At 35.6% G+C, this 25,302-nt stretch overlaps 1 protein-coding gene across 11 annotated transcripts in view; it reads left to right on the top strand.

The window, feature by feature from the left end:
- Positions 1-25,302, top strand: part of LOC117327866 (protein phosphatase 1 regulatory subunit 12C-like) — a 96,858-nt gene that overhangs the window by 31,913 nt on the left and 39,643 nt on the right. For 4 of the 11 annotated variants that reach the window (XM_033885073.1, XM_033885078.1, XM_033885081.1 and 1 more), the window contains exons 8-18: positions 96-113; positions 6,768-6,818; positions 8,867-9,057; positions 9,317-9,360; positions 10,308-10,499; positions 15,731-15,910; positions 17,778-17,851; positions 20,337-20,621; positions 21,326-21,416; positions 23,288-23,542; positions 23,726-23,789. In XM_033885073.1, coding sequence (XP_033740964.1) covers positions 96-113; positions 6,768-6,818; positions 8,867-9,057; positions 9,317-9,360; positions 10,308-10,499; positions 15,731-15,910; positions 17,778-17,851; positions 20,337-20,621; positions 21,326-21,416; positions 23,288-23,542; positions 23,726-23,789 — 1,445 coding nt within the window. The remainder of the gene's footprint in view (positions 1-95; positions 114-6,767; positions 6,819-8,866; positions 9,058-9,316; positions 9,361-10,307; positions 10,500-15,730; positions 15,911-17,777; positions 17,852-20,336; positions 20,622-21,325; positions 21,417-23,287; positions 23,543-23,725; positions 23,790-25,302) is intronic. The other 7 variants (XM_033885075.1, XM_033885084.1, XM_033885082.1 and 4 more) reach the window with 7 other exon arrangements.

Here is a 25,302-nt window from a genome sequence, read left to right on the forward strand (position 1 = left end):
TTATCCCCCTTAACAAACTCGGCCTAGATATGTACTAACTTGCCAAAGCCTGTTGTTTATATAGCTGAGCATTTGATTGTTGTGTTTTTTGACAGCCGGAGTGATTCCACCAGGTTAATTTTGTTTTTACTTCCACTATATGTACACAGTGTTATTTGTGTAGCTAATACTGTATGCTGTTTTACAATTTAGCATATAACACCTACCATTTTACACTGATCTTTATGCTGTGCAGGCTAGCCTAACATATATAATTATATATACACTAACCTACCAGCACAAAAAAATATGCTTCTATGTGACTGTGATGGAACACAGAGGTCAGGGTCAACAAAGGTCATCAATTTCACACTGTGAATGGTTGACATTTTATTTCCTACATAGTGTTAAAGATTGACTTTTGTGGTAATTGTGGTTGCAGTAAATGAACCTGCAAATATAAGTGCAGAGAACAATTTAAATGATAAGATTCTACTTAAGCATGAATGTTTGCATCTCTGAAATACTGTATATTTGTAAAAATTTCACAGGGATAATATTTGGCTATTGTTCAAGTCAGACCTAATTCGTGGGTATTAAATTTTGCACAGCCATGTTTTATAAACCTTCTGTAATTAACACTTCTATACATGTGTGTATATGTAAATGTTCATTGGGTATTTCTTGTTGTTAAGATTTAATGACCATGAATATAGGGAAATCCCCAACGAATATACAGTATACAGTATAGAAGTTGTCTTGGAATCTCTCTGAAAATTCCTTGAAATATTAACTTGGACATTGTAAAGACGTTCAAATGGCCTTGAATTTGGTTTGACCAGATCTATAAGGAATTGATTTACAAATCGATAGTATTTTTTTTATCAATTTGATAAGTAATGTGACCTCCTCCACTGCTATTGGTGAATCTCTGTGTTCCTCTACAGGATGTGTTTGATGTAAGTCAGCGTGATATTACTAAACCATCATTACACTGTGATTTGGATAGTGCTGGCCTTAATTAGTCTATAGACAGTGAATGTTGTATGCTAGTACATATAGGTTAAATTGGCATGACCATTAGTGTCGTATGGATTTGAAAATGCCTTTGCTGATTTTATTGCTAGATTGGAACTTGTTAGATGTTAGCAAGCTGATGTCTAGATGCTATCGCTGGTTAATGCAGAGTGGAAAATGGTGTTAATTTGTCCAAAGGCAGACAAATACAATTTCTGCATTTTGTTTGTAATGTTAGAGACAGTATTAGAAAATGCCTACTGGTTGCTTTTAGAAAAAAATATGCATACATTGCTTTTAAAGGTCAAAGGTTATTGTCCATCTTACTCTAGATTTTCAGTGTTGGTACAATAACATATTTCTTTGAGACTACAATGTTCATACTGGATACATTAACTGTTGATGCAGTGATGCTTAGGATCGGTTTTGAGGTTGAAGGTCAAAGTGTTTTACACAATGTTTATTGTAGTCTATATTGCATACACTGATATATGATGTAAAAGAAATATCCTTTAACTGACTTTAATCACCTGATTACCATTAGATAGTATCTAGTGAAATTTTCATCCATCTGTGGTCTGTCCATTGTTACCTTAGTTGTGAATATTAGATTAACTTTTGAGACTAAACAGAACGGTGCTAATAACAGGATGTTCTTAGATGTCTTGTGATCAATAGAAGATCAAGGCAAAGCTGATGATACACAAAGTAGACGAGTTTATCTGCTCAATTTCTCTTGCATCTATGTCTTAACTTAAACTAAGATCTCTCTGCTAACTGGATACGTTTGATGATTGTGATAAATCTAATGTATTTGTGTAGCTGTGTTAATCCTATAAAAATTGTCAGATATCTGCTTCCTGACAAAAGTGTGACCAGTGAAATGATATGTTGCCCCCTCCATGCATGTTTGCATGTACTTGGAAGAAAAAAATGTAAAATATGGACATGTATTATCCAGAAGGGGAAAGAAAAATCAGGTTCTTTCAAGTGGGCTCCACATATTTAAAAAATATAAAGTATTACCACTGTTATCAAAGGTGCATGTGGATAAACCATAGGAGAAGAAGTGTTAACATCCATACACATGTAAAATGTTAGAAATGGTTCATCAACTGATCTAAGTGACTGTAGATAAAGTGAATGTGAATTTGTTCAACTCAAATTCTAGATAACCATGAGTTCATGTCGGTACAAACTATACTTATATTTGTCTAGAACGTCTCTTTTGAATCTGGTATGAGGGGTGATAAATATTTAAAACTTCACTTCTTCCTCCATCATATTCTATGACAGTATTATGAGAATGGTTTTAATATTTTGAATGGTAAATTATTGTTAATGATCTGTTTTGTATTCTACTGCTAGAGTTGCTTCCCTTTGATCATTAACCGTTTGCAGTGACTGTGTTTTAACTCCATGTAGATGCTTGTATCCACCCTTAGATAAAAAATTTACTGTTTACATTTCAGTACTTTATATGGGATATTTGTTAAAATTCAGATCGTCATCTCTCCATGATTATGTCATGTTAGCAATGTGTCTTACGTTTTGTTATACAAATGTCCGCTGTGTATGTTTTATCACATTATATATTGACCTGTGATCATGTTACATGTGTATAAAATTCATCACATGATTTTTACTCAATCGTTGAAATCATAAAGACATGTATCATGTATTCCTTTGAATTTATTTCCTTTATATTTTGTAAACAAAATTGTTCATCTGTTTATGTCCAGCAACTCTTTTTTGTGAAAGAAGATAGATATTTCTCCATAAAAATCAGAGAGGAGTCTTCGTGAAATCTTTGTTTTATATCCAGATAATCCTTATTTCAGTAGGATAAGTGAATGAAGATACAGAGTTGTACTGTAATTTATTCTGTTAAGAGTCAAAGAGATGCTTAATGTTTTGGTTTTTATTGAACTTTTACTGGTATATATATACATGTAGTGTAGATGGTGGTCCTTTCACTTCAACTAATTAAATTGTATGCTACTGTATAAGAGCGATGAACTATAGGAATTAAATTACGGATAATGCATTTCTCATGTGAATTTTAATATGCTTTTAAATGGATACATAACGCCACAAAAATAAAACTGCTAGGTTGTACATGGATGTAGGTATATAGTGTGACTCATGACACATACAGACTGTGTACTGCTAATTAAACGTTTATACCGTCTAAACTGACAAGTTTGTCAAGGTGGTAAAAAAACTCTAAACTGTTTATATGTGGTTCTCAGGGTTTATTGTGTGCAAATATACAAAATATTCTTCTGTCATCCTAAGGAAATGATATCGTAATAAATCTTTACTGCAGACAGATATATTTATTATCTGTATATGAGTCGGCATGTTGTCTCTTTTAAATGTCTATTTTGCTTTATTGGTTTCTTGTATAATCAACCTTTGCTCTTTTCCTCCCTTTAAACCTTGATTGGAAAAAATATTGAAACTAAATTATTTTTCTTTCCTGCTATATTTCAGATTAAATTCCATAAATAATTGTTACTGATTTCAATATCAGAACAAGTAAAACATGTATCTATTAGTCAATGCGAGACTTTAATGGCATTAACAGGTAGTATATGTAGCTACAATAGTGTTTAGTGTTGTTTTTAACTGTATTTCTCTTCTATAGAATGTCTCAAAAAATATTCATTAAAAAGTCAAACTCTTTAAAATGATCAATTAAAAATTTAATGTTTTAAAACAATGTTTCATTTTCCCAAAAACGACGATGAGATTTGAGATAGTGTTAACATAGCATACCTCACAGGAAGTTGTCAACATGATAATCGAACGGTTTCTCTTCTCCACAAGGTGACCTTGAATGGGAATCATTTCCTGACGTACACACACAGCTGAAGGATTCTTGACATATTTTTGATAACAGACCAACAAATTTTTGATGAAGGATATATTTTTGACACATTACCCGAGTTATGTTATTCAACTAAAACATATTGGTTGTTTAAGAAATTAAAAGTCTTGTGCGTCATGTTTTCCTTCTTTTGAGGAAACAAACCTTTTTAGTGTTGTTTCACTTTGTAGAATGTCAAAGTTTAGACATATGTTTAGGATTCTTCTTTACATTTCATTCAGTTTAATTTCAACGTTTAAATTTGAAATTGCTTTCTGTGGGTTTAAAAAGGATAGGTACTACATTTAACTGCCAAAGCAGTGATAATAGGCCAATTTTGGCAAAACATCTGCATGTTTAGCTGAGATGAAAAGAACATGTGTGATATTTGTAGTTTTGCCTAGTAATATAAGACAAGGGGATAAGGGATTTGAGGGATATGATTCTGTTGTAGAAGATTTCAGTGTTTATTGGGGTATTGTGTCATATGTACATGTGGATTGTGCATTTTACTGGCTTACGCAGATTTCTGTGTTTTGGAAATTTGATCAAGAATAGCAACTGGGGAAATGTTTTTTCTACAAGAGAGCTTCCAAGCACATTTACTGATCAATCCAATGGATAGAATCTGAAATATTCACATGTTCAGTGAAATATTTGGGAAAGAAAGCAGAATGTGAAGAAAAGTTTTACAAGTTACAACTTTAAGAAAAAGAGCTGATATTTGTTTAAATGTGCTCTGTGCAAATACATGTGTTGGAAGTTAGTTCAGAGCTTGTACAAGGGAAGGAAGTGTATATGCTGTATAAATAATATTATTCTTGCATGTAGGTCGACCAGGTGTCACAGGTAAAACGACAGGTAAAACTCCTTTCCCAATTAAAGCATTGTTCCACGTGAGTGACTTGATTGAAATCTAAAAAATTACAATCGACTATGTTGGCTTCATAGTGGTCCTAGTCGGGAAGGCCACTGATCAACTGGGCTTTTGTTGTTTTTACCAGTGAAGGATTAGAAGTGTTGTGGGCGCATATTTATAGTGTATAACTATACAGTCACCAGGTAATAGTTGTCATCAGCTAGTTTATTGGAAAAATACATACAACATGCATCAATGTAACTTTCATGCAAGCAAAGAGAAGTGTGCCTGAATATTGAAATTTGATGTCTTCACTTCATTGAGGTTGACTAAGAGAAGTGACAGTTCAAACTTGCAACTGTGAGGAAACTGCTATAACTTGCCTAATGTCCATGCCTGTAGTGGTATAAAAGTGGTGTTGAGTTTTGCTTACTCGGTCAGATAGATCTGTATATATAGTTGTGTTTGTTACAAGGGTATATCTGGCCTTACCTACTGTGTGATGATGTGAACAAGGCGATGCTGAAACGGTGACCAAAAACACCTTCACCAGTCACTTAATTGTGAATCAAAGGGACATAACTCACAGTCTGGTGAATGACCCAACTCAGAATATCGGTGGATATAGCCAGGAGGAACTAGTGTAATATTTATCTCTCTCTAACTGTAGGTCACAAGGTCATCAAAAGAAATGTGTTAGGCCCAGCAAAAAGGCCTGAGGACAGGTGAAACAAAAACTAATTAACAAAAGCATCCAAGTGAATGCAGGTGACAGAAGTAGATACTTGAGGCTGAATGAACAGACCTACCAGGTAGATGCTGGTATATAGTAAGCTATGGAGATGGAATATGGATTCAACTTAATTATAGGTCAAGGTCAAGACATAGGTTGGCTGAATTTCATATTTCAGTAATTTTATATTCTGACTACGAGGTCATAATGGTAACTAAAATCTAAAGAGACTTTCATCTAACACACAACCGTCAAGGTCATTACACAGTCAAGTCTGGATCAGGAAGTGTTTCCGTCGTCTGGGAGATTTGAAGTTTAAGATACATGTGACTCAACAAGGCATAGGTGCAGATTTATCTGTTAAGCTTTTGTGTGTGTGTGTTACCTGGCGAATACCTGGGTAGATCTACAGACCCTGTGTAAATACAGGCATGGGGTGTGCAAGGTAGGCTTTCACTACCAGGCAAGTAAACTTTTCTAAATTTCTTGTTATATATTACATTGAAATCATGGAACATTAAACATAGATAAGGTCTACTACATATGTCTTCAAACTAATGATTAGTCAACTACAAATTCTATGCTTAATTAGTAACTGTAATTTACATTTTTGTGAATTAAAAAAACAACCTCCGTTGTAATGTGGACACATACATAAAGCAAATGTATGCAGTCCACACCTATAAACGTCAGGTATTACTACTGTATTCTCCTGTACATGTGTGTGCATAAATATTGTTGGTGAAATCCCTCTTACTCATCATGTTGGGAAGTGAGTAATCTATTGAAAATGTTGAAAATTAAACAAAGGTTTTGGAGTCCCTGTGTAATGACATGTGTACATACAAAGTTAGGGCTTGCTGGGATAAAACTTGATACGATGGACTTCATTGAAAAGGAAGGTAATTAAAATTGCTGAGTTGCATCTTATATGTAAAGATTTTCCATAAAACATCATGGTTGTGTATTTTGCTCTGATTTTTTCTTCCAAGTTAGTTCTAAATATTTCTTCTGTTTTAACTAGGTAATCTGTTGGAAACATATGATTGTGAAATGAATAGTCAAAACTTGTTACTTTTGGACAAACTCTGTTCTGCTTGTACATTGTGGCTTTTGACGTGTATTGTATCAATGAGTTTGTGTGACGTTGGCGTTTTTGTTGCCAAAATTTTTGTGTGGAAATTCATAAATCTTGTATTAGTGTTTCTTTGTATATAGATTGTGTCATGCTGTTTATGAATATTGTTGACATGGAAATGTACATATTGTTGACATGGTCTTTTTTCTTCTCTTGTGTAACTATCCAGGCCAGTGACTACAACAATAACAAATCTTGACCAACCAGACACTGACCCCAGGTATATGTACGGGGAATGCTTGTTTCCACACCTTTATGTTGACAGCACCATTACAGCTTCTTCCCTGATCCTCCATTCCCTGGCTGACAGGGGCTGTGACCTCTGAAGCCTATGTAACATTCTACCAATCTTACAAATGCCCTTTCCTATGTCTTGTTTTGTGGTGTTGTTAGAATCACTGTCTGAATTCTGTGTCCGATTGGATCAGTATAGAGACAGTCTCTTTTGTTGGTGAGAAACATTTAATAGTACGAACCAGAAAATCTTTTGCCTAAGTTGTAGTATTGGTCAACTCTTGTGTGTTTTCAAAGATGAAGATGGGGGAGTGGTTTACAAAGTAAAGGTCATTAACATTAACAAAAATTACAGGGATTATTGTAGGAAATAAGATAAAAAGAATGGGCAAAAAAAAACATGTTTACTATTACAGATGGATAGTTGCATATAATCGTATGAAATAAATGACACCCATTTCTGGTTATGAATGAAGTTTTCTGATAAAAACAGTGAATCCTGTTGTATGTAGGACAGGGCTCTATAACAAAGTTAAGTCGATGTGTGGACAGCAAAAAGATCTAAGGACCTTTGACATGAGACGGTAAGACCTGGCAGTATGGTCCTGAATGTTCAGACAGTGATACAGCTTCATTTCCTGTGACTATTTTTATTTTGTTGTGATCGACCTGATTTGATTGTATCTGACTTTCCATCCACTAGTTCGATACTTCATTCATTGCAGTGTCAGAATTTGCTTATTTTTAATAAGATATATATCAATTTTTATTTCAGCATGTAAAGTAGATTATATTTTTTTTATGTTTTGCTTAATTGATTATGCACTTTAAGTTTTCTGTTAAAGCATGAATCACTTCCTTACATTACTATACACTATGTACTGTATTATTATTGACAGATTTGATATCCACTAAGACAGAAAATATAAATTAATTGTTTTATGAACCAGTCATGTCATATAAAAGTGGTACATGATTGTATAAACTTTAATTTTTAAAATAATTTAATGATAATAATTTGATTTATTGCCACAGATTTTTGGTTTACCGATTTTCAAAGATGTTACAGTCAGAATATTAGGGACTGACCCCCTGTCTAAGCTAAAAAAAAAAGACAATTTGTGGCCTTTCTAGTATAAAATTGTACAATATTAGTGTTTTTATACGGGGAACTCTAGATATAGGAAGATCAGACTTAAATAACATCTGAGAATTCTCCTCTCTACTTTATGTCAATACATGTTAAAATGTTATCCATCTTTAGTACAGGACAGGTATATCATTCATGTAGTAGGTTTTATTTGACAAAGGGCTAAGACTGTTGGTCCATTGTTTTTATATCCACTCTGTACTTGTGTTAACATTAGACGTGTTGAGAACGGCGACATCGGGATTGTTATGACAGATTGCTTTTCTATTTTTTTTTTAATACATCATGTTAATCTGCAATGAAATTTTTATTTCATTGAACATGAAATCAAGGAAAAAGGAAAGCATTATACACTTGCCAGATGAATGCTTTGATAAGCTGATAAATGGTTTGATAAAAAGTCCCATTAAGATGGATAAGGAAGCTTTTGTGAATATCTTTTGTCTTACATAAATGCAGAACACACTGATTGTAATAGATTGTGTGAAAAAAGTCCCAGCAATATCACATGTCAAATACACAATTGATAGGATCCTGTCATTTGCAATACAAAAATATCATCCAGCATCCAGTTTTGTTCGGTGAATTTGAATTGTGTGTTGTCTTGTATGACTATTTGTTCCTAGCAGTAACTTATTTGGTTGTTGCAATATCATATTATTGTTTATAGATTGCAACATGGAAATGAATTACAGTTATAGAAGGAGGTTTAACAAAAAAAATAAAAACAAAGATTTATTTTCAATTAATGTTTTACATGATTAAGTGAAGTTTCTGTTTATCAATGGTGGATGACTGCAATCATGGTACAGGTACATCATCCTAAGATAGTTTGAGAAATCTGTTGGATTTTGTTTTAACTTTACTCTTGCTAACATCCACAGGAGTTCTGTGACACGTATGAGTGGAGACCAGAAACAGAGTGTGACACTGAAAACCAAAGAAAGAGGAGACCCCAATCTCATCCACCAGACAACACCAGAGAGTGAAAAGGAGCCCACAGGCAAAACTAGCTCCAGCTCCGAAGGCGAGGGTGAAGAGTCGTCAGAGTCTGAGACAGGTAAAAACAGTACAGGTAAAAACACTCACAATATTGTTAAAAGTGAAAAACTGTACACATACTTATATACAGTGTATTTCATATTGGCAGTAGTTTTTGTAAATCGGGATTTGACTGAGAATCTGATTGATGTAAATATAAAGATTGTAGGTGTCATACTTAATGTGTAATTAGGTGCTTAATGTAGAATTGGTATATAACCATCAACATGTGAAATATAGCTCACAAAAATTGAAAACAAATTTATTTGTTTATTTATTAATTCATTTTTCAGAAAAACAAAATGCAATCAATAACCAAACCTCAGGTGTTAAACAGGTAAGTGGCAAAAAAACAGGTAACATGGTCTGGTACAGCAACACACTGGCAAATCAGGGTACAGAGATCTTATTACATGACATTATTTGCATTTTTCATTCATTCTTCATGCAGTCTGTGTCCTTTACAGTTCTTACAGAAACTATGTTGGTTTAAATACATGTATAGTCTGTTTCTGAAAACATCCTATCTTATATGCATGAAAATATTATCAAAAATTGTTTAAAAAACTTTCGAAAAAAAACCAATCGACATCATTTTGATTGAACAAAATATGTATCTGAGAAGCAGAAAATTGGTAGAAGATGCATACTTTGTCATTAAGATTAAAACACTGATTAGAACATGCTTGCGCAAGCTTCCATAACACGTAAAATGTTGCACTAGTTATCTCCCCTTACACCAGAAAAAATAAAATGTGATAAATAAACTTATTATCTTACAAGGCTTCAGTTAACTTGACAACAAAGAGACATTATTCCCAATACATCACACATACTCTGCTGTCACAAATGTAATGTCTGTTTTTACTTCACTTCTATAACTAAATTTTACTTGGGAAAATGATTAAGGTTTTTTTATATGTAGTATAGAGTTTGTTGTAAGGTTATTTAATCATTTTTTTCCCTTTGTTAGTTGTCTCCCCTTTGTATCAAACACATCACATATATCTAATTTATCCAAGGTATTATGATTTCATCATTTTTCACACAAAACATTGTTCTGTATATATTTTCTGCACAAATATATGCACTTTTTTTTTCTTTTCTCATTCATATAATTTGTACACTGCACAAGATATATTTGAGAGATATTACCTTAAACTTTTTTTTGAAGTATGGTCTTTATTTCTCAACCCCAATATAAACAATGTAAATGATGTGAAAAAGCACTTCTGTTTAGTGTTGATTGTGGCTTTGCTTTCTTTCCATTGCTTGGCACGGTAGGTCCACGATAAACCTAGCACTACTACTGTTGAAATCCAGAAACCTGAAATGCCTAAAATCGATGAAAAAGGTGAATTGGGACAAATTTCAAATGACCTTGATACTCAAAATGAGGCAGATAAGGTGGAAATAAGTATCAAGGACCAGGTGCCCCGAATTGAACGAATAGGAGACGGTGATAATCAACTAACTGTAAGTAACCTGTTAGGTGACCCATATATATATAATAGACTAGATCTGAATGCCCTCCTGTATATAGCATCTTATATATACTTAGACAAACATCTAAAAATAGCATCTTATATATACTTAGACAAACATCTAAAAATAGCATCTTACTAAGACAAACATCTACATTAGATTAGAATGGAAGATAGAAATTCAGGAAATTATCTATATGTGCTATATTGTGTAACACGTGTACATTTGTTTTCGTTTTCTGTACCTACAAATCATGTTCAGCAGATATTTGTGGCCTTTTATCAATTAATTCACTGTATATATTGTGACAAACACCTCAACCTACATTGCAGTTCGGAAGGTTGAGGAGATGGAACATTTTAGGCATATTTGAGGGAACAGGACAGTGTTTATCATTTTCTAAAGAAGAAGAAGGGAATGTTTCAAGCTTAAAACAAAGAAGGGCAATATTTAAGGCAATCTGCTGAAAAACAGGGAGTAAAATTTCATGCAGATTTAAGTAGAGTAGGGAAACATTTCAGGCATCTTTGAAGGGGAAGAGGGGAATATTTTGGACACATTTGAAGCAGAGGAGATGAATATTTCAAGTACTTTCTAGGGGAAAGGAGGGTAACATTTCAGATACCTTTGAAAGGGGCGAGGGCATCGTCTGATAACCTCGGTTGATTGCACTACACTACACTTACCACCCTTTGTAAAATAGGGGATGGCAATATCCAAGACATCTGCTGAAAAAGAAAGCAATGTTCCAGGTATCTTTGAAGGGAATGAGGGCCATATTTCAGTAACTTTCTGAGGTGACGATAACATTTCAGATATCTTTGATGGGGAGGCAACATATTTCACTCTCTCTCTCTCTGAGGGAGAGGAGGGCAATCAATCACTCTCTGAGGGAGAGGAGGGCAATCAATCACTCTCTGAGGGAGAGGAGGGCAATCAATCACTCTCTGATGGAGAGGAGGGCAATCAATCACTCTCTGAGGGAGAGGAGGGCAATCAGTCACTCTCTGAGGGAAAGGAGGGCAATCAATCACTCTCTGAGGGAGAGGAGGGCAATCAGTCACTCTCTGAGGGAGAGGAGGGCAATCAATCACTCTCTGAAGGAGAAGAGGGCAATCAATCACTCTCTGAGGGAGAGGAGGGCAATCAGTCACTCTCTGAGGGAAAGGAGGGCAATCAATCACTCTCTGAGGGAGAGGAGGGCAATCAATCACTCTCTGAGGGAGAGGAGGGCAATCCATCACTCTCTGAGGGAGAGGAGGACAAGCAATCACTCTCTGAGGGAAAGGAGGGCAATCAATCACTCTCTGAGGGAGAGGAGGGCAATCAATCACTCTCTGAGGGAAAGGAGGGCAATCAATCACTCTCTGAGGGAGAGGAGGGCAATCAATCACTCTGAGGGAGAGGAGGGCAATCAATCACTCTCTGAGGAAAAGGAGGGCAATCAATCACTCTCTGAGGGAGAGGAGGGCAATCAATCACTCTCTGAGGGAAAGGAGGGCAATCAATCACTCTCTGAGGGAGAGGAGGGCAATCAATCACTCTCTGAGGGAGAGGAGGGCAATCAATCACTCTCTGAGGGAAAGGAGGGCAATCAATCACTCTCTGAGGGAGAGGAGGGCAATCAATCACTCTCTGAGGGAAAGGAGGCCAATATTTCAGGCATCTTCCAAATAGAGAGTGCATTCTGAAAATGAATAGATACATGTATTGAGATTAGTTAACTGATGGGCACATTAGAAAGTGGCTTAAAATCTTGTAGCTGAGGTAAGTTTTAGCTGACTGGGAAGGGTTAGGAATAAATGTAGTGTTGTTGTAGAAAGAGGTGTTTGTTACTATAAAATTTAATATCCCTGGAGTTCTTAACAAAGTGGTTTTGGAGGCATCTGAAACAGATGGTACTTATTGAAAATTAACATTCTCTGTTTCATTTGGTACCACAGCAAAGTGTGTGTGTGTGTTATATTAAAGTCTCTTTAATTATTGCACAGTCCAAAACTTCAACAAAAATCTGCTTGAACAGGATATTTCTATTTCATTTCATTTTTGCAAATTTTATTTAATTTCTTTTATCAGTTTTTTTCCTTTGTAGAAACGATAGTTTATGATCACAATATTGTACTCGATATGCATCACCAGACATCATGCTAGATAGTTGTTTCAATGTATTAGTTAAATAAGTGTATGCTAGAAACTAGTTCTATTTGGAAGACTTACAACAACGGCTGAAAAATAGATATCTGACTAGAATAGTCTCCCCTGTCCAATTCCTTTTGGCTTTGTTGCCTGCTTTCTGACATCTGCTGTCATTGCCATGCTTTACTCCTGCTCGTAACAGATTCTGGGGATAGTGATGCTGTTCATGTCAAGGGCTGCATGGGTATCAAACAGGTTTACTTAGAAACAATTAGGTTAAAGGGCCAAAATAGGTCATGGGGGGAAATAACCGAAAGCTACAGTTTATGTGATTGTAACGGAAATATATCATAGATCATAGATATTGGCATATACCTATGAACTTCACTTGAAGATTATGTGTTGCAGTTTTCAACTTGTATATTGGACAGGGATGCTATTTTATATGAGGCAGAAAGGGTCATTTTATTGTACTGACAGGATAGGGTATTTTGTAGAACTGATAAGATAGGGATATTTTGTAGTTCTAATGGGAAATTGGTATTTTTCATTATTCTCTCTACTCAGTAGTGTTAAGATCCACTTCAGCCTAAAATGACTTAAAAGGTCAATGAGCAGTAAAACAGTGGATTGTAGTATTTTAGTGGAAGTACTAAAGACCATGGAAGGGGTGGGATGTGAGAAACTTACATTAAAATCAGATTGTATTATAGAGACATAATCATTATACTAGAAACCATAGTATTGTTGGGAATGGGAAGTTTTCAGTAAAATCTTAATGTACTGCATAGGCCCTACTGTCTCAGTACTGAAAGAGCAGATGGGAAATCAGAAACTTTTCAGTAAGATCAGAGTGTACTATATTATATAGGTAGTGTTATCTTACTCTTAGTATTAAAAGCCATAGAATTGGTGGGATCTGAGAAACTTCTGTAAAATCTGCCCACTACTGATATATAGATAAGGGTTCTCACTTGCTTTGCTTGCAAACTTATCTTAAGGCCAAAGAGAAGGAACAGGACAAGGTGGAAAAGGAGAGCGATGAAAAGAAAGAGGAAATAAAGGAATCTGAGGAGAAAGAGGTAGCTCCTCCCCCTCCTGCTAAGGATGATGGTCCAGATATTGGCATGACTCCAGGGTAGAGAGCCAATCTCCAGATCCATAAGTGCCCCTGAACCTCCCCTGCCAGCTCAGGAACAGGTAGGGTTTCAGGGGCAGATAACTGTTGTGATTCTGACCTTTGGAGAGCTTCTATTGCTAGATACTAGGAACATCTAAAATGAGCTACAACTAACAGCATGTACCAAGTCTGAGATCTGTTTATATATGCTTAGGGTTTGATAAGTTCTTACTCTTTTGTTTAATCTTATGCTTTGTGTTTATTGTAGATATATGATATTATTTTCACCATTTGGTTATTTATAGTATAATAATATAGTACATATTAAATGTTTTTCATTGTTTTATAGTATATTATCAGAACTGTACACTGAAAAATCCTGGCCAATTATACTTATATCAGAACTGTATACTGAACAATCCTGGCTAATTTATACTTATATCAGAATTATACATTGGACAATCCCGGCCAATTATACTTATATCAGATTTGTACATTGGACAATCCCGGCCAATTATACTTAGATCAGATTTGTACATTGGACAATACCAGCCAATTAGACTTAATTCAGAACTGTTCCTTGTTTCTTGGTCCAGCCAGCATGTTTTTAAAACTTGCAGCCCTCAATTTTTTAGCAACAACGGAAAAAAAAAAAAAAAAAAAAAATCTGCCTTGCTCGTTATAATCTTCTTAACTTTCCTGATCTGATTCACTCACTATTTCCTTACATTCCTCCGAGCCGAGTCACAAGTTCATTTGAAACTGTACTAGAACCTCAAATGAGTATATTTTGCAAACATGGATGTAGACACTTAATAATGCAACTGTGGAAACATATGAAAAAATGTCAGATATCATTTATCTGTGCAAGATGTATCTCGTGTACAAAAGTAGACCTTATATGTAGTTAAAAAATGGGGAAACAGGTGTCACCAATAGCGCCTTCCCACCATATTTTTCCCAAAAAAAATTAAATTGAGAACAAAGAAATATTTTGGCTACAATGGTCATAATTGAGTCTTGGTGCATAGCTATAATATAAATAATTGAACATAAAAAAACAAGCAAAACAAATTGTGTAGAGTAGATACATTATATATTTGTATGGGCACGTAAACATCTTTTTTACAAGGCTAAATTGGTACATTGATAAAAATTCCATAGTATTGTCCTCATTAAAATTTACACATAAAAAGCACTGTATGCACCCTTTAATATATCACAAGCTTTGTCATATCCCAGACTTTCACCAATGTGTTTGGAAATATCTTTAATGTAAGTGTAATTTCGACAACTCATTTTCATCGTGCAGTTCAGTCGCTGTCGTGTACTCCTTGAATGTATTTTCTACCATTATATACATGATTATAGTTTATTTTTCTGAAGGGTTTAGATCCATCAATTTACATTGTACATCAATCATTGACAGAAAATCGTCCAAATATCATCTTTTAAACTTTTGATATGTAACCTTCATCAAACCATATGCACAGTCATGAATCCTGACCATAAGTGTTGTGTTGTTCTATTGTTTCACTGACAAGTGATCACCCTGTAGCTTCAGTACAGTCTTAGAGCTCCCTTGTTTCTCTCCCTTTGGTGTGATTTGATTGAGCCATTATACTTCTGTTGTTTTGGTGCCTGTTATGCCATTTCTTTTTAGCAGAGTGAAATTTTGTCCTGTTTTCAATGGAAATAGAAATTTTGATGGTTAGGGTTATAATGAAAAAGTTCATATTTCTACATCTCTTTGCCCTTCTTTATTTCTCGTAAATTAAATTGATTTTCAAATAGGACATAATGTGACATAAATTCTAAATTTCTTTGGCAAGCTAACATTAAAATACTGATAATCACAACAGAAAAAGTGGTACTATTTATAGAAATATCACTGAAACCAGGACATAAATTTGTTGTGTTGGTGGTTCTAGCCAGTGTGTTGACCTCCAAGCATGCTATCCCACAGGTCCCCCTTCCTAACGAGATCAGTAAACCTACCAACCCTAAGGAGGTGCCATCTTGGCGTGCCGGGCTCAGGAAAACAGGCAGCACAAGTCAAGTGACCGGCTCAGTTATGTCAAAAGAGAAAGACACTGACAAATCACTGGCGCGATCTGCGTCCAGCCCTCGACTCGACAACAACCAGGTACCCAGTCGACAATCAACAGTAATGATTTATGGTTCATAAAAGTATACATTTTTATTTTCCAGATAACATATTTGATAACTTGAAATATTTACCTCAGAGTGTGCATGACTGCATGGTAAAATGTGGTTTTATGTATAAAAAAATTACAGCAGAATGTTTAATATGTATTATACATTGACTCTCTGAGTACAGTAAACCTCCAGTCAGTTTGAATCAGCAGATAGTTCGAACGCTGTTTTTTTTTCAATGAAAACATTATTTTTCTAGAGAGTGTTAGTTCAAACTCTTATTGTTCATATTTGACCCTAATTTAGATAGTCCAACTTGTCAAATGAAGAACATGTAGTACGTTTTCCCCCCTGAAAACTCCATTGAAAGCTCACGGCGATCGCCCCGGAAAAAAGCTTAGACTTTGATATACATGATCATGTTAAGGGTAAATGGGTTGTATGTGTGATCATTACAGTACAGCTGTGCAGACAAACCATAAATATATGCCACAGATTTAAGCGCAGATTCAGTTTTATGCATTGTTTGGAAAATACATATTGCACAAGATGTCTAATTTCAGGTTTAAGCCCTGATAACCTATGAATAACATGCAATCAGTATGAGCTCATGTCGCGCAGTATGGCAAACTAAGAATTGTCGAATATAGTGTTAACTAAGCATTTTTAATATCTAATTGTGATCAGACATCTCTTATATGCATTAACTATTGCCAATTAAGGCATTTCCTACAAATGCCCCTGTCATCGTGAGTGATGTGATTAGTATTCATGTCCAGTCAATACAATACACGTGTCCTAACATACAGACCTATATTAAAAGTAGTGCTTTCGTAACGCAACAGTTTATGTAGATTATATTTTGAATTTATTAAGCCTGACAGCTTGGTGCCTATGTCGGCATTGTTAAATGATAAGTGAAATGATGTATGTATATATGCAGGGCTCAAAGTGGGGGCTTATTTTTGTGCCCAGATTTACACTCTGGCAAGATTCTAGCTGATATCTACTCAGAGAGTTCAAACTTGTGCTTATTTTCTGAAGCAGAATTTTGTATAATTAGAATAGGTTTGATTGTTTGATAATATGATTATTTCATTTTGTTCGAACTGACTGAAGGTTTACCATTATGCTTATTTGTCTATTGAAAATAATTAGTTTGAAGCTGTTTTGATTACTACATAAGTGACAATTCAATTGTTACTTCAAAAATCAAGTTGAAGTAGCTGATGTGATATTGTAAATTATCTATCTGTATATTGTTTCTGCATTAAGTGGTAAACAGCAGAGGAACAATAGGTAAATTAAGTTAACATGAGTTGCTGGCGTGTTGTTTTGAAGCATGTTGTTGTATTTGGACAAACCCGCCTTTCATTCATTCATTCACTCATTCATTCATACATCCATCTTACTGTACTATCTCGTAGCCTAGATCATGCTGGAGTCCAGTCAGCATCAGAGACTACCTTGGTGGCCATCAGATTAAAGAGATCATTAAATGTATAAATAACCTGCTGTTAATGAGTAGCAATATTTACATAGATATGATTAGTACATAACTCAAACTTACATTACACGCGCTATACGAATAGAGATTATGAATTATTAGGACTTTGGAAAAATTATGGAAATTGATCAGATTAACGTAACTTTATAGAGTACAATGGCCAACAAACAGCCATAGAAAGAGAGATATAAAGAAGATACCAGGGCAAATTGTCATCAGGAAAAATGAAGAAACAAAATGTTAGGCTCTTCTGACTGGCTCTTGTGAGCCCGTCTGAACTTGTTTTTAAGTATGATGTTGAAATTCCACTTGTTGATCACAATTTAATGTCATGTCTTTAATATTGTAGGATAAGTCTGGAAACAAGGTGTCATTCCCTGCCTCCACTGTATCGGAGACTTCGGACTCCCGTTCCACTGACAGGTATGGTGTTGGCATGTTTGTGATTTGCCTATTTTGGTTAAATGATTCATTTGTATATTTAGGATTTTATTTAACACAAACTGCACATTTCTGAGATGGATTTGATAACGATTCTTTTATGAAAGTTAATCTATAAAATTATGGAAAAGAATATCACCCTAGCTCAAGATAATTTGACCAATGCTGCTAAGCTCAGATTTGTGCAGCTCAAGGTCACTTGAGTCGAGGCTACTAAGCTCAGATTTGTGCAGCTCAAGGTCACTTGAGTCGAGGCTACTAAGCTCAGATTTGTGCAGCTCAAGGTCATTTGACTCAATGCTGCTACTCACTCAGTGCAAGGTCATAAGGCTCCATTCCCCTTAAGGTTGTGCAGTTAGAATGAGCTCAGTCAAAGACAACCCAGCTGATTCAGTGACTCAATGTCACTAAGGGTACTCAATTCTACAGATCTAGCTTAGTTAAAGTCAGATCACTGGCTTGTATCTCAGGATTGCCTTATATTGTAACTGGACTCTTCAGAATGCTGTTCCAAATTGAAACTCTGTTAAAACATTTGCTAGATTGGTATTTACAAATCAACTCCTGTGCTATGGTATATTTAAAGCTCCATACTTCACATATTGGTGAACGTTCCAATCTGGTCCTTAGCTTAGAAAATATTTTACATGTAAACATGGTGATTTTGTTTTGTTTCCAGGATGGCGGTCCTATTTCTGTCTGTCATCTTTCTCTTTTGTCTGCTTCTCTTCTGGCTCACTAATTGGTGGCTGTTCTATGATAAATATCTGCATTTCCTTTGTTTACTATAGACATACACCCTTCCTATCATATGTCTCAAAATATTTTAATTCTGAACAAAAACAAGATGTTTTCAATTATATGTAAAAATGCAACGCCAAATTATGTGGTTTAAAATTTTATTCAATTTTATGAAATTGCTTAGCAATAGTCTTCAGTTTGTAAAGACAAGTTGTTTGTCTCTAAATATGAGATGTATTCCTTTGTCCCATTATATAAAGAGTAACCATCATAATCTAGCCAACGACCCAGTTGTTGGAAAAGTGTATGACTGGGACATGTTTGGATAGAAGTCTCCCAGCTTGTCTCACTGACTGATTGGTTAGACAATCCAAACTTATCAAGACAGCATGATTTTATGTCAAAAAACTATTAAATGTTTTTATGTTTAAGTTCCTTCAGTAAGTAAGCTAGAGTAATTGTTATTCAGTATCTGTTTTTTTGGTTTTTTTTGTTGTTTTTTGTAACTAAGAATAGGTGTCAATCACAACAAGCTCAGGATCACCTGAATTTTCTTAATTAGAATATGTCTACCAGTTTTGCCTGAACCTAAACTAATTTAGAGGCGTAGGCACTATTCCTAGCTCGATGTTATTTTGTGATTTGTGCAACATTCCCTGATTGTATAATATCTATTTCTTACACTGGTTGTAGGAAAATGGTTGTTTACATAATCTTACGTTTATAAAGTCCTATTTATTAATAAAAAAAAACTTTCTCCTGACAGCCATTAAAATTTCAATGAAACACCAGACATATAAAGATGTAAGTTTTGTTAAACACCATAGAAATCAAAATTGAATAGTTCAGTATTCTGGGTGGAAAAAAAATTATTGGAGAAGTCATTCGATGGAGAAAATCTCTGGCAAGAACTACTGAAAATTGAGTGAAAGTAGAAATCTTGACTCATATAAAATGTCACAAAACTTAAAATGTGATGTAATGGCTAAAATTGATGTTTTGGTTAGTTCTGTGTCCTCATTGTTGATTGTATCAGTTATTGTGGTTTGAACTTTCATCATCTATTTGTTTATTTATAATAAGTGAATGTTCGTTATTGAAATATGAAAATATCATTAATTTGCTTTCATTAAGAATGCCTGGATCACCTCATGCATGGCTGACTACATTTCGATTTGAAATTGATGCATTTCACTGTTGACAAGAATTTCTTGTTACCTTTTATTATGTTCTTATTATTTCTGATTATGAAATCACCCAATTTCTGATGTTTTACTGTTCTGTCACAAGTGTTTGTGTCAGATTTTTGCTACATTTATGTTATGCCCGGTGCTCATGTTAATATATGTCGATGGGGACAAGTATTTATTTATTGAAATGTCATCAATTTCAAAATTATTTCTCCTAATCTTAAAAAGGATATTATCTTCACAAATCTAAATTTTTGGGTATAATTTGAAATGCGGGACTTGATACTTAAATTTCTCACTATCAAGCTTGGTTCTCTGAAGAAAAAACTTCATTCTAAAATTTCTGAAAATTCGCAACAAATAGCTGCATTTCAATTTCAACCACTGTGCCATTTTCTTAAGAAGAGGATTTAGTGAGTAAGTACAAGATTTGGATATATTCATGAATTAGCATGAGTACCAGGTGTATTAATAATAACATTGCATGTTGGGCATGCTGTAGTGTGACTGCCATTGTGGCAATACTTTTGTTACAGATATAGTTCACAATATGGCAGCTCTGGACCATACCGCCGACCAACCTCCTTCACCTCCACCTCGTCCTCCTATCTACCAGCGTACATCCCCTACTACACTCGTCAACAGGAGAATAATGAACGCCGAGAACGAGAGAAGGAGTCGGCAGCTGCGGGAAACTCACGCCTCTCTGGCTCAACCACACCAACCTCATCTACCGGATCAAGCATGTCATCGTCTATGTCATCATCGTCTTCATCTAACATCATTACCTCCCCTTACTCTAATTACCAATTTAGTAAAAGGTTTGTTCATTTCATCATCACTGTTTAACATCTACATTGATTAACTTAATTGGTACTCTCAGTTTTAATATCAGTAAAATTATCTTCAAATTATATTTAGAAAATCCATTCTGATTCCTACAAAGTATGCTGACCAATCATTGTATGGTTAGGTTTATTGTTTATTGATATAAAAATTGATATACAATGATTGTTATCTGGAATTTATTTTAATATAAAGGAATATTAAGATAAATCACAGTTTACCTCTTTATATATGAACTTAAACCAAATTTCATGAGAATGTTTGTTTTAAAGATTTTAACTTTCCTACTGGTACTTGAAAAGATTGTTATAAGAAAGAGAAACCGCCATTGTCATATATAACATAGAGAATGCTTCGTTGGAATGCACTAACAGGAGATGACATGCTTCCGTTTGTATTTTTGCATTGTTTGCCTGTTCAGTTTTTTTTGGTAAAGGTAAAATTTACTGTTAATGCCAGATGGAAATATGTATATGATGGTGAGAATGAGAGTGTAGGACAGACCCATTTGATCAGATGGGCAGTGGTGACCAATCTATTAACAATCTTATATAAAATCTTTCATATTAACTTGATTTTCAATACAGTGTTTCAGGTTTAAATAAGAATTCACATAAATTGAATGTTGATGGTATAATTCTTCAGTTTTATGTTATACAAACTGGTTAATTGTTGTCAGATCTTATGAACCACCAAAACGAGATGAGGAGGCAGAGACCCTAAGAAAGGCTCGGGCTAAGCGTGCTCGGGAGACGAGACGGTCTACACAGGTAGGGCACCAAACTATAGTACATGTAACAGTTACTGAGACAACAGGGGCTGGTAATAGGGGACAGAAGTGGTAGACAGGGTGATGATAGGGTACCAAACTATAGTACATGTAACAGTTACTGTGGCAACAGGGGCTGGTAATAGGGGACAGATGTGGTAGACAGGGTGATGATAGGGTACCAAACTATAGTACATGTAACAGTTACTGAGACAACGGGGGCTGGTAATAGGGGACAGATGTGGTAGATAGGGCACCAAACTACAATACATGTAACAGTTACTGTGGCAACAGGGGCTGGTAATAGGGGACAGATGTGGTAGATAGGGCACCAAACTACAATACATGTAACAGTTACTGTGGCAACGGGGGCTGGTAATAGGGGACAGAAGTGGTAGATAGGGTGATGATAGGGTACCAAACTATAGTACATGTAACAGTTACTGTGGCAACAGGGGCTGGTAATAGGGGACAGAAGTGGTAGACAGGGTGATGATAGGGTACCAAACTACAATACATGTAACAGTTACTGTGGCAACGGAGGCTGGTAATAGGGGACAGAAGTGGTAGACAGGGTGATGATAGGGTACCAAACTATAGTACATGTAACAGTTACACTGAGACAACGGGGGCTGGTAATAGGGGACAGAAGTGGTAGACAGGGTGATGATAGGGTACCAAACTATAGTACATGTAACAGTTACACTGAGACAACGGGGGCTGGTAATAGGGGACAGAAGTGGTACATAGGGCACCAAACTACAATACATGTAACAGTTACTGTGGCAACGGGGGCTGGTAATAGGGGACAAAAGTGGTAGATAGGGTGATGATAGGGTACCAAACTATAGTACATGTAACAGTTACTGAGACAACGGGGGCTGGTAATAGGGGACAGAAGTGGTAGACAGGGTGATGATAGGGGTACCTAACTATAGTACATGTAACAGTTACTGAGACAACGGGGGCTGGTAATAGGGGACAGAAGTGGTAGCTGGGTAATGATAGGGTACCCAACTATAGTACATGTAACAGTTACTGTGGCAACGGAGGCTGGTAATAGGGGACAGAAGTGGTAGACAGGGTGATGATAGGGCACCAAACTATAGTACATGTAACAGTTACTGAGACAACGGGGGCTGGTAATAGGGGACAGAAGTGGTAGCTGGGTAATGATAGGGTACCCAACTATAGTACATGTAACAGTTACTGTGGCAACGGAGGCTGGTAATAGGGGACAGAAGTGGTAGACAGGGTGATGATAGGGTACCAAACTATAGTACATGTAACAGTTACTGAGACAACGGGGGCTGGTAATAGGGGACAGAATTGGTAGACAGGGTGATGATAGGGTACCAAACTATAGTACATGTAACAGTTACTGAAATTCATGAAAAAGAGGTCATATCATGACACTGTTAAACACTTAAATGTAATTTAGCTGTTTGATATAATCAAAATCCTGATTTTGTTCATTTGACATTCTGTGCAGTGTAAATCCGCCTTGGGAAGTTGGAGGTTACACGACGCCTGACATAAGTTTCTCGCTGTGTTATCCTCTAACATTGTTGGAGTAGGCAATGAACAGTTGTAATATGGAAATGGATGTAAAATTGTATGCCTTCAGACAAATATCATGATAGTGTATTGGTTAGATATATAGCTGAAAGATGAAATGCTGACTACAGTATTATGAGACAGGTGGAGATACATTTTATATGATTTAGTTATACATTGACGGTCCCAACTCTTAATATATCTTTTCAACTGTAGCAAGCTTATTTATATAAATCTAATACAATTGTTGATAATCATCAAGATCAAAATTGAACATTTAACAGTTGATAGAAAACTGTATTGCCTGGATTTTAGGGTGTCACGTTAGAAGATATACAGCAAGCAGAAAAAGCCCTGAAGGATCCATCAAAGGTAACTTCCACAACCACTGGGACGACAACAACTACAACAAGCAGTACTAGTGTTACGGACGACAAGAGTCGGGTATCTGAGGCTGGATCCCAGAAGGACAGTGAACGAGTACCTGGCTTAGAGAGTACCAAGAAGGAAGTGAGTGCTACAGAGGACACTACTGTGCCACGTCGGCGCACACTGGAAGAACGGCGACAGGTTAGTGTAGTCGGGAGATATGATAGGAATGTTTTCCTTCAGATATTCTTGTTTATTATGGGATAGATATCAGTAACCATGAGGTGATATTGCCATTGGTCACCGAAAAGTTATGATAAGACAGTGTTTACGTTGTTTATAGAATTAAATGAATATTTCATTAACTAATCATGTTTGTTGTAGGATGACCTGAGAAGTAGTTACAGAAAGTCTCGAGATACCACCAAGGATTACTCTACTGATTCTGGTATGTATCCAACTCGCTGCATTCACTGATTTTACTGTCAACAGGATAGGGCTGCAATTCATTGAATGCCTACATTTCAGTATAATATGCATGGTTACATATTCATGTCCTAATATGATAACTTCCTTCCATTGGACCTATCAACATATTTTCATATAGATCCTTCATTGAAGCTCATAACTACAACTGTACTGTCAACCCCTGCATTGGTTCAACATTGCCAATAATCACCAAAGAGAAGAAAACAGGTGTTTCATCATTCTTCATACTGCATCTTGTCAAACTGATGAATGGAGACTAATTTCCTTGCCAGTTGTAACCGCATTGATATGAATGCACAACTGTTTTATTTGCTTGAATAATGTATTGACATAATTTGATACCTATATATATATATATCCAAGATGATGATCTATCCAGAGCTTAAAAGGAATGTAGGAATTGGGGGTGATGATCTTTGGAAATGTTTGTATTTCTTCTGAATACCACCAAATAAAACAGAATTTAGGATTGGGTGATCAGGTGGTGCCGTGGTAATACACTTTCACTTCGGTGACGGGAGTTCCATTCCCCTGTCAGGTATTGGGTCACCTGTCCCACCACATGGGTTTCCCTGGGTATTCTGGTTTCCTACCGCAGTAAGACCCTCACATGTTTCCATCTCGGTCAACAAGAGAGATTAATATAAGTTGAAATAACTTGTTTCAGAAATGTTGTATAACAATTAAAGTTTATGGTTATACAGTTTGAATACACAACTGGGTCCTTGTTCTGCCTCGTGGGTTCTTCCCCCAACTGGAAACTGATGCTATTTTTAGATCCAGCATTAGGCCAACATCATGGCAGTTTTAAAAGCATAATAGACTTAAAAGCTACTAAACAATTAGACTTTTGCTTCTTGGATATAAAATCTCTGAAGCATAAACCAAAACAATTGCTTTTGACTTTGGTCTGACATTGCTACAGAATGTTTGATATCACCCCTAACTGTTAACTGTGGCGGATTGTAAAATGAGGGGTTCACCAGGGGGGAAATGTGATGACACCGGTAATCTGTTAGATAAATAAGCAATTAACTCAATGGGGAGGAGGGTAGATAGTGTTTATTTAGGGACCAAAGCGAAATTGCGGGGTTAAGATGATTGTTATCACAGGTGAGTTATTACTTTCCTTTATTTACCCCATGGAAGGCCCCACATTAGAAATCAGATCAATAGAAATCATGGGACGCAGTGACTGCCAGTGTCAATGTCATATCTTTACCAGGAAATGATCCAAATAAACTGGATCTTGTTAAAATCTTCATAGCAAACAGAGGAATGTCTCTATGATATATTTAAACATCAGGGAATGGAGCTTTAGATGTTGGTGAGTCCTTAGATCGTATGTCAATTTAGGAATAAGTGAATGAACATGGATGCCCCGATTTGAGGTACCATGATTGTACACAAATAACAAACAAACAATCTGTAAGGTTTTATCATTTACACATACACATATACACATATTTTAA

This window comes from Pecten maximus, chromosome 5, assembly GCF_902652985.1.
Source record: "Pecten maximus chromosome 5, xPecMax1.1, whole genome shotgun sequence".
Lineage (NCBI taxonomy): Eukaryota > Metazoa > Mollusca > Bivalvia > Pectinida > Pectinidae > Pecten > Pecten maximus.